Source organism: Doryrhamphus excisus, linkage group LG1 (assembly GCF_037039965.1).
Source record: "Doryrhamphus excisus strain RoL-2023G ecotype Guam linkage group LG1, RoL_Dexc_Guam_v1.1, whole genome shotgun sequence".
In the NCBI taxonomy this organism is placed as follows: Eukaryota; Metazoa; Chordata; class Actinopteri; order Syngnathiformes; family Syngnathidae; genus Doryrhamphus; species Doryrhamphus excisus.
Genome location: NC_136357.1, coordinates 13,465,819 through 13,476,781, shown reverse-complemented (window position 1 = coordinate 13,476,781; position 10,963 = coordinate 13,465,819). Strand labels below are relative to the sequence as shown.

Here is a 10,963-nt window from a genome sequence, read left to right as displayed (position 1 = left end):
GGTGACGCAACATGATGCATGTACAAAACGTCCCTTTTAAAGCAGCTCACATATCCATAATGGTAATAATGATATTAAAATATAGTGCATGTATTGAAAGTAAAATTGAAGTGCACACTGGGATGAGAGGTACATTTTTTTTATTCCTACATGAAGAGGCTACAGCAGAGAGTTGGGGGTTCACTGGTGGCTGCATAGGTCTACTGGGAGGGGTCCACCATTTAACTGAGTTGCATAACAAACTAAGTGACTAGAACGCTAGTGGTTCGCTGCATTAGCTTGTGCTAACATGCAAAATAACATCTAGGCTAGCAAAGGTACATACAGTATCTCCATCTTGGTCTTTTGCTTTGTTTGGATCAGAACAAGGAACATTCATTCATTCATTTTCTACCGCTTTTTCCTCACGAGGCTCGCGGGGGTGCTGGAGCCTATCCCAGCTGTCTTCGGGCGAGAGGCGGGGTACACCCTGGACTGGTCGCCAGTCAATCACAGGGCACATATAGACAAACAACCATTCACACTCACATTCATACCTATGGACAATTTGGAGTCGCCAATTAACCTAGCATGTTTTTGGAATGTGGGAGGAAACCGGAGTACCCGGAAAAAACCCACACATGCACGGGAAGAACATGCAAATTCCACACAGAGATGACCAAGGGTGGAATTGAACCCTGGTCCTCCTAGCTGTGAGGTAACCACTCGACTGCCGTGCCGCCCAGAACAAGGAACATTTAGGTTTAAACAGGCTCACTCGGTAGAAACACATCATCTCATCTATGCCAAGTCATGAAGAGCTCAGGTGATGCTACATTTACATCTTCACAAACATCAGCACACGGTGTGCTAACTGGTTAGATGAGGCTTGCATGGCTGTGAGATTGGTTGTCAAGCATCATGACGACGCATTCAAACATCTGTGCTACACGTAGATGACCACATGCGTCACTAGAGAGTGGCATCACGAATGGTTCCATTTGTTCTGGTTTTGCTAGTCTCTACTTCATTTGCATATCAAGAATGAAACGGACATAGGCTGACTCCAAAGCTACATGTGGACTCAGCACCGGGTCACATGACACGGTTTGGACTTGACCTTTTGAGGAATGCACGACCCTTGGACTAATGAACATTGTTGTTCCTGAAAAACGTAACAGACTGAAATAAATACAAATGTTTTAAGAGTGACTTTGATGTGCGGCCAAAGTCAAAAGACTACAGTGGAACCTCCAAAGTCAAACGCTACAAAAGTGGAGTTCAGTTTTGACCTTTTCAAACGACTTGATTGACAGCAGTGGCTGGCCATGTTGACATAAATGATAGATAGTCCAAAGACCCAAAAAGGAAATGCTGACCTATAAGACTAATGAGGATCACAAGAGACTAAGAGCAGAGTCAACGCACAGCAGGCCTAGACCAGTCCAAGACAAAACCCAGCATTGCCTTCAGAATCTGAACTGGAATGAAAACACCATGAACACAACCTCAACTCTGCACTCAGACTTCCTGTGAGATGTCATTTACACTGGAATCTGACTCATATTAGGATTCAAAACTAGATTTGACTTAGACTTAATTTACAAATCCAAACTCAATTTTACTTAGCTGGTTTTGAGGGGCAAGCGGTTCTTTCTAGTAACATGTTGAGTTTCTCTTTTGGACATTTGTGAGCTCATCGATACGGTTCTCAACAAACAGAACCAACCAGACCCACACAATGTAAAACAATGGAGTGAGGTGTTGCCAGTCCCATGCGGTCTAAGGTCTACAAGGAAGAGGCAAGAGTGAGGTCATCAAACATGGCTGGTTCCTCGATACCGCGTGCAAACAGCTTGATGAGCTGGCAGTGCACTCTGGGAAAGAACAAGAGACGTGTTCAGACAGAAATTAACCAGGTCTGAGACTTGACGCGGGAAAGAGGATCACGGTACCTGACATCGATGGCCGTGTGGCTCAGGATCTCGCCATCACAGTTCCAGTTGCTGAAGGCAGGCGAGCAGCCGCAGGCTGGGTGATCCCGGCAGATCTGGCTGAAGATTTGGTGTTTGCCGTTCTCCAGCAGGTCCAGCTCCAGGTCCGAGTCGCTTTGGCAGTAGCGGGGAGTGAAGCGGAACCGATGGACCCGGTGTACCTCCACAAAGGACAGATCAAACTACAGGAGGATACACCATGGAGATGTTGGATGTGAGCTATTAACGACTAATAGGACTAAAGCAAGGTTTCCTGACCTGGTCATCTTTGCTGGTGTGTCTTAAGAGGTGTCTGAGGAAGTTAAAGCGGGAACACTTTCTGACCAGGATGAGGTCCATGGTGCCGTCGGCCAGGTGGGCAGCAGGGGACAGGCCTTTTGGACTGCGAGGACAAGCACAGCTCATACTGGCGGCGTTTATCGCCAGGAACTTGCCTCGGATTGTCTGCCAGCCGCCGTCATTTTCTGCATCAGGATCACAGATTTGATGTCAACAGCTTCTTGTGTGTCACGGCGTTCCTCAGAGATATATTCGTGGACCACATGCATTTTGTACATCCATGACAATGTGTCAATGTGACAGTCGATGAAACGTCCATGTTAATTTTGTTTGATTAGAACTACTGTATGTTATCCAAGTACTTTGGATTACATTTTGGATTTGTTCAGCTCACCACTGTCCGACATCTGATCCGTCTCGTACATCTCAGCTCTCTCTGACAAAAGCTTCCTGTTGTCCCGACAGACTAAACAGCTGGACATGAAAACATTTGTATTAATTTCACAAATGACCAACTGTACTCCAAACTCTAGCACCTTACCCAGCCCGAGCAGATACCCCAATACTAGACCTAACCCCAATACTAGACCTAGACCAACCCAAACACCCTTGCTTTTTTCCCCAACCTTCACCAGTCCAAACCCTAACCCTAATTTTAGTCTAATCCTAACTTTAACTATAGCCCTAACCCAACCACATCCCCTAAACCACATTCCTAATCCAAATCCTAACCCCGACTCAAATCCTAGGCGTCACTCTTACCATACCCCAAATCCTAACCTTAACCCTCGTGGTTGTTGCTCACCCTGATCGACACTTGGAGGCATCCCTGGGTGCTCCCAGGATGCCGCTGGCTGGCAGGTAAGAAACTGTTCCCTCATAGTAATGATGAGTCAGGAACATCTTCAGACCTGCGGGGGTGTTAAAGACTCGAGTGTCAGGATGGTGCATTAAGTCTTCTTTTCACAGATGTGCACACCTGCAAGGTCGTATCTGGCCGGGCCCATCCATCGCTTCCTCTCGCTATCTGTCAGTACATCGCCGTAGAAACCGTATCCCAGCAGAGAGACGGAGTAGCGCAGGAAGGAGTTGTTGTGGTGAACCGAGCATACATCCATCGGCTGAGAATCACCTGAGTACAACATGGGAATGAAACTATTAAAACATTTTCCCATCTATATGTATACATTAATCCCTCGTTTATCACAGTTAACTGGTTCCAGAACTGGCCACGATTAATTAATTTATGCTAAGTAGGATTCCTTATTTATAAATGAAATATTTTCTTTGTTGGAAAATACCTTCTACATATGTTTTCTAATAGCATATGTTTTCTAAGCATAGAGACACACAATAACAACCCTATAGTCACCTTTATACTCATACTTCCCAACTTGGTAAATATTCATTCATTCATTCATTTTCTACCGCTTATCCTCACAAGGGACGCGGGGAGTGCTGGAGCCTATCCCAGCTGTCTTCGGGCTAGAGGCGGGGTACACCCTGGACTGGTTGCCAGCCAATCACAGGGCACACATAGACAAACAACCATTCACAACTTGGTAAATATAATCTGAGAAAATAAGACATTTTAAACATTAGAGTCGTGCTTGTGTGTGTACAGTACATTACAGTACATTACAGTTCATCCATTAATCCCTTAAACTCTATTTGTATTTTAATTCTTTAGTCATTTTTATGCTTGAAAATGTTGTGATGTTCAAACTGCAAAGTGGAGTGGGATGACGGTATATTTATTCAAATCGAGTACAAAGTTATGTGACTGACCCACTATGATGTGCAATGCAGAGGTCACAGGGTCGTTGGTGCCCACTGTGGCGAAGCAGATGCAGTCTGTGGAGCCTGAAACAAACAAATGAGGACCATGGAAACATCAATGAAACATCATTTGAAGAGATGAGAATTTCCTATTATATGGCTCATTGAAGAATGTAAATCTGGTCAACAATTTGAAGCAGAGGCAGAGAAGGTTTGGATATTATTTTGCGCCCTGAAGGAGGAGATGAAAGAGCAACAGCAGAAAACTGTAGCGCAAAAAAGGCAAGCTCTAAGAGGCCTGCAGACACAGAGAAGGGCTCTCAAGAAGCCCCAAGAAGGGCTCCTCTGAGATCTATGAAGAGAACACTTCGCAAGGATACCAAGACAATACGGGACAATATCAAGGTATTACAAGATGACAATGCTGCCTTGCCCACTGTTCTTAAAAGGGAACTGCAGTTTTTTTAAATTTGCCCATCATTCACAATGCCTATGTGTAACATGAACACATATTTCTTTCCCTTTTCTATGCATTATAACGTGAGAAAACAAGTTAATATGAGCTAGCTAACCATGCAGGTCATTGGGACACAGCTATTTCAATGCTTAAGCCCTAATGAAAAACGCCAACAGTTTTCCATTTCCATAACTGACCAGTATATTAACCATGCGACAGAAATATTGTTATTGTATCTAGGGGCCGCACTGTAGTTGAGTGTTTAGCACGTAGGCCACACAGTCACAAGATCAGGAAGAGCTGTGTTTGATTCTCTGCTTAGGCATCTCTGTGTGGAGCTTGCATATTTGTGGGTTTTCTTCGGGTACTCCAGTGTCCTCCAAAAACATGCATGTTAGGTTAGGTTAAGTCCAAACTGTCCATAAGTATGAATGTAAGTCCGGTTCCAGCATACCCGCGACAACAGTGAGGATAAACGGCATAGAAAACGGACTGATGATCAATCAAAAATTATTAAGTGACTCAAACATATCAAACATATTCACTCCTCTGAGTGCCTTGTCCTGGTGCCATTTGAATGTAGCGTTTTGGTCCTCTTGTCGCCGTCCTCCTATAGCCACAACTCTATCGTGGCTCTGTATATAATATAGAGCTACTGCGTAATATGGCCGATCAGGAACGTAAACACATACTGACACAAGTGGAGCTGCACGTCTTCAACATGAGTGTATACAACACCCTCTACTCTTAGCAGTACAATAACAATAGTACAATAGCAATACAATAACAGACCACAGCAGAACATGGATATAATGCACCACAAATCTGTAGAACACAATGCACGTTCATACGCAAAATTGCACTTGAAAAAATCTTTCAAACAGTCAATCCACGAAAGGTGAACCGTGATATCGCGAGGGAACACTGTGTCCCCATGTAACCTGTATGCATGTTTAAAATAAATTAAAACATAAACATATCCATGCAAGTAGACTGTGAACAGTGAAAAGTAATCTGGATTTTTAAAGTTATGTTAAAATGACTAGTCCACCAAGACCATGTTCTGACCTGCAGGGATGATTCCGATGCGCAGTGAGCAGCTGATGAGTGTTTCATCTGGACAGTTCACGTCGATGCCGCCATCATTCTGCGTGCGGGAGACCAAGCCGTGCACAATCTCGCTGAACATGCCATCGCCGCCAACGCACACCACACTGAGGGCGGGTAAGAAATAAATGTTAGGGCTCTGACGCTCGCCCCACCCATGTTCCATCCTGCCTGTACTCACCCATCAAACTTGTTGAGCTCTGCCACTTCCCTCAGGTGGTCTCTAGCGTGGTTGGCATACTCTGTCACTATGGTAACAGAGGAACACATACTGTATGTTCATGTTGCAAGCACCAAAAACAGCTAAAAGAAAAGAAGCGTGTTGACAGACCGATGACGTGCACGCTGATGTTGGCGAGTGCAAACAAGGGGGCGACCTTCTGCTGGTAGATGCGCTTTGCCTGACGCTTACCCCCGTATGGGTTGATGTAGACCAGCAGGTGTTTGGGTCTGCTGGCTGCGAGCAACACAACGTAACGTTACACACATCCTACCTGACACATAAATGACACTGTGTTGTCGTACTGATAGCTGTTAGCTGCTCTCTGATGACGCTGACCCAGTGATGACACAGCGCCACCTCTGGACACGTGAAGGTGACCTCGGCACACCGCCAGCGGTGCTGCCGACACCTCTCCACGTAAAACACTGCAACACAACACAATAACAATGTTAAAATGATAACATACATTAACTGCTGTGTTTATTTAACTACAGGAGGTAGTAATTGGACAGATGTTATTTCCTTACTGTGAAAACTCAATCTTAAAGTATTTTGAAGTTAGCCGTCTTTGACCACATGTTCATTTATGAACACATTTTATATATTGCAAAACACAGCAGCAACAGAACCAATGTTGTAATAGTGTAAGAAGCAAACTGCTGAACCAGCATTAATATCACTGATGACTGTAAACAACAATGCCAGATACTGACCACTTCAAATACTTCATATCGATCTAAAGTCGCAACTGTTGTTAACGTCAATGTTTTTTGACACAGTGCTAATGAGAAACACCCAGTGACTATAGGACACAATTTATGGTTAATTCAAAAGTGTTGTTATTTGGAACATTTACATTCATTTTCAATGTGGTCAATATGAAGAAAAGTTGTCTTTATTCCTATCTACAAGGTGTTATTCCTGTGTATTGATGTATTTGCACATTGTATTTCCATTCGTGTATTTGTGTATCACCTGTGAAAGACCGCCTGCAGTCTTTCATCTTCTTCCAGCTGCCATCTTCTTTGCTGCTCTCCTCCACTTCTTCTCGAATGCTGATAATCTCTGATACACGCACGCTGTGACACACACCTGCTCACACACACAGGCACACAATCACATCGCATTTTAAAATCCAACATTGAAGTGGTACATGAACGCAGCAATACACAGCACGTTGATTCCACATTCACAAATCTATTGAATTATATTGTAATGCCGTGTACTAAGCTGTATATATAATATATTTAATGCAGTGATTATGTTAACTTGATTCGATTCCTCTGATTAGATTGCACAACACAGAAAATGAATGAATGGATTGTCGTTTTCCTCAAATCGACTCAGAAAAAACAACTTCCTCAGTTTCCATTTAAAAAGTCAGCACACGCCATCAACTGTTACATAATCATAACTACACACTAACACAGGGAAGACAATGCGCGCGCACACACGGCTGGATGTCACTTGATAAGAATTCCAAAAAGTCCTGTTGAGACTTTTGGGGACACATCGGCGCGTGTTGTTGTCGTATTAGAAGATACAACAAATCAATATACACAACACAACAACAGCTTGTTGAGGTATTTCAGATGTGAAGTACCCTATTTGTATTTATTTTTGATAGGACTCATTTGGAACACAACCCAGAGAAAAAACATTGTACACATGATTTGGTCTGCAGGCGACAGGAGGCCCAGCAGAAGATCTCCTACCTTGTTCTGGGCCATGACAGAACCAAGGAACATAAAACCCTGCAGGGCATACGCCACCATACACACGCAACAGGCACCATGGAATGTAACTCAAGAGTTCAATCAGTAGCTAAGAAGAAGGCAACACATTAAAGATTCATTAACATGTTCGGTTTCTTCTGGTCTGCAACCATGGTGACGTAATGTGATACACAGCTGGACTGAGGGCAGTTGAAACAATGACCAGAGCCTACATGTTTCAAGCTCAATTATCTTCCAAGCCTTTATTTTGAAATCCCTGACACACTTCCATGTCAACATGTCACAAGAAGATTACATGTGTCTTCAATCTAGAATGATTAACCACACAACACAACTTTTTGTTAACTTAGGTACAAGTTTTAACCTCAAATGGCCCTTTGTGGTTGTAGAACTAATGTATTGAATTCTGCATTGTTTTCGTTATTGTCAAACATTGTAACAAAACATAAACAAACAAACAATATTTAGCTATGTTAGCTCTGTTACATACATATATTATGTTTATTGCCCATTTTAATGAAAAATAGCTGATGTCGATGTCAGAGCCCACCGGATGTTGCTAGTTACGTAAGCGGATGTTTATTAAATAGTATATTATATGTCAGATGTTTTAGTTGTGTTGCCCAACTATGAATTAAGTGTCTTCAAATGTTTCATTAATGCATCCTACATGACCTTCAAAAGACCAAAATGCCCTTCCTTTATCCTTGTGACAAGCACGGAGAGACAAAGAACGACAGTGTCCACAAGGTTTGGGTCTTACTGGGTCTGAACGGGTGGTACACCGGGCTGGAGGCCTGCCTCTTCCAGGTGAGCAGAGAGCGGCAAAGGCTCACTTCGTGTGCGACGTTTCGGACGCGCAGATCGGACAAGAGCAGCAGCCTCACCGGCCTCTCCATCTGCTCCATTCCGTCCTTCGGGTCCGGCTACCGGGGAAGGTTACCTGCGCTCGGCCATGTCTCCGCGAGCCCCACGACAGGACAAAGACGCAAAACCCCCTCGAAGTCCGGAATTTGTCTCGAGTTGCACTGTGTAGCGGATTGTGTTTTTTTTTCTAAGACATAGCGGTTAGTCACCGGAAGTGGGAGTGGCCTAAGGGTGCATTTAGTTGCTGCCGGAAAAAAATGTAATTTTAAAAAGAAACAATTTCATGTTCTTAGTAGATACTGAGATTCATTAATTTGAAGAACGTTCAAAAAAGGAGGCGCAGAGGCTAAAAGCTAAAATATTATGTGAGTGTTTTAAGGCTGCAATATCTTTTGAAGCAGAAGGGGGTGCTATTGCTCTAAGATTAAGTATTTAAGTTACTTAGCAAGTGTCGTTTAAGTATTTAACAAAAAAATACTCAACAAGTGCCGTTATGCTTAAAATTGTTGTAAAATTCCATATTAAGATAATACATATTTGTAAACAGTGAACGGTTTTAAGTGGTGATAGATGTCATAGTTTTTAAAAAAAACAAGGTCAGTCTTTCATTTTCTCTTTTCACCACAAAAACATTGAAATGAAATGAACTTTGAACTAGTTCAAAATTGAAATAGTGAACTATGAACGTGAACTATTCATATTTATACTGTGTGAACTGAACTTTTAACTAGTTCATTAGGACCATGAACTATAACACTGCCTTCCTCTGATTAGATTGCACAACACAGAATATGAATGAATTGATTGTCAGGAGGTAGTTTGTATTTGAAAATTTATTTAACAAGTTACTCAGCAAGTGTAGTAGTATTCAACAAATTACGTAACTGCTGTAGTAGTACTCAAAAAATGTAGTATTCAATAAGTTACTGAAAAAGTATCTTTTAACTATTTCACTTTCTACTGTGTGGTCTTGATATTGCTTGACTTTTGAGGTCAACCAAGCAGCTGCCTCCTCTGCAGAGAAACATGACGGGCAAAGATGGACAACACCAGTGGGACGCTCATTTCAGTTTGTGATGGATGTTGCCGATTGGTCATGTGTTGGCGACGGTGAGAGGGTTTTTTTTCAGGATCCTGGGAGATGCATTGTGACAGTTTGTCTGTCCAGCTGTGTCCACACACACACAATGTCACATAAAATGGACGACGGCGAAGCAGCACAGCAGCTGTTTGACGCCTTTGGAGGTCAACACACCCAAAGAGCTGACAGTCTATAAGTCAAAGGTAACTTTCACGTTTGTGGTTTTTTTTTTGCTTTTATTTTAATTTGACCAAAAAGTAAACAAAAAATGAAATCATGCAGTGTTTCTTAACTGTTGGGCTGGGATTTAAACATCGAAAAACCATCATAGGCTTATGGAATTACTACTTCCCCTAAAGAGTTAGAAGAAGGGAGATGTTCAGCTGTGTATTGATTGACAATAAGGTGAGTGGTATCTCATCATGGTAAGAATGGGTGAAAACACTTCGCAGCCATCAAACTAGGTCACATGACAGCATATTGTATTGCCAATTCGGTCATTACAACTCATTCATTCATTCATTTTCTACCGCTTTTTCCTCACGAGGGTTGCGGGGGGTGCTGGAGCCTTTCCCAGGGTGTACCCCGAGAGGCGGGGTACACCCTGGACTGGTCGCCAATCAATCACAGGGCCAATATAGACAAACAACCATTCACACTCACATTCATACCTATGGACAATTTGGAGTCACCAATTAACCTAGCATGTTTTTGGAATGTGGGAGGAAACCGGAGTACCCGGAGAGAACCCACGCATGCACGGGGAGAACATGCAAACTTCACACAGAGATGGCCGAGGGTGGAATTGAACCCTGGTCTCCTAGCTGTGAGGTCTGCGCACTAACCACTAGACCGACATGCCGCCTCATTACAACTCATCTCAAGAAAATCTGCAAAAAAGAACACGAACATGGAGGATGTTTCACTGAGACTGAGCATAAAGAAGTAAATTAAAGACGACAAGAAGCTGCAAATATTCCAGGACAATTGGGGGGGAGGGGGGTAAGAAACCATAAAAAGGTTTTTCATGTTGAAGCTCCCTTTAAATGTTTAAAGGCACAAATGTGCGCCAACACAGACGCACACTCACTGCCTCTGTTGGTCAAATATTAACACGTTTTCAATTTATTAATGAGGAGGTTTCCTGGCTAGCTTCAGCACTATCAGCTAACAAACTTGGTGATCCCACTGAAGAACAATAACAGGAAGGCTACATGTTGCATGTTGGCCTTGAGGCCTCTGCTGACTGAAACTTGAGGTGGAGGCTCCACCTTAAGTTCAGGACTCTGCTAATGCTAATGTTAATGCTAACAGTAAAGGAAGTGGTAGTAAAGAGCTTTGCTAGTCATATACATGATGATTATTTTAATGTTGTTTATTCCTCAATTGGAACAGACTCACCTGAGCAGCAAGACGACTTTGGTGGTCTCTGCCTTCATCTCCAGTTGTGCCTCGTTCACC

General features: G+C 43.0%; 1 protein-coding gene across 1 annotated transcript; it reads right to left on the bottom strand.

Annotated features, from left to right (window-relative positions):
• Positions 1–98: 98 nt before the first annotated feature.
• On the bottom strand, positions 99–8,630 carry LOC131130780 (ceramide kinase-like). The gene is made up of 13 exons (XM_058074759.2): positions 8,318–8,630; positions 6,794–6,910; positions 6,121–6,243; positions 5,927–6,052; positions 5,777–5,843; positions 5,557–5,702; positions 4,041–4,115; positions 3,232–3,384; positions 3,058–3,163; positions 2,647–2,726; positions 2,232–2,437; positions 1,935–2,155; positions 99–1,856 (listed from the first exon to the last, which is right to left on the bottom strand). Exons 1-13 carry the CDS (start codon positions 8,460–8,462, stop codon positions 1,769–1,771), a joined length of 1,653 nt encoding a protein of 550 aa, XP_057930742.2. The 5' UTR covers positions 8,463–8,630; the 3' UTR covers positions 99–1,768.
• Between the last annotated feature and the right edge of the window lie 2,333 nt (positions 8,631–10,963).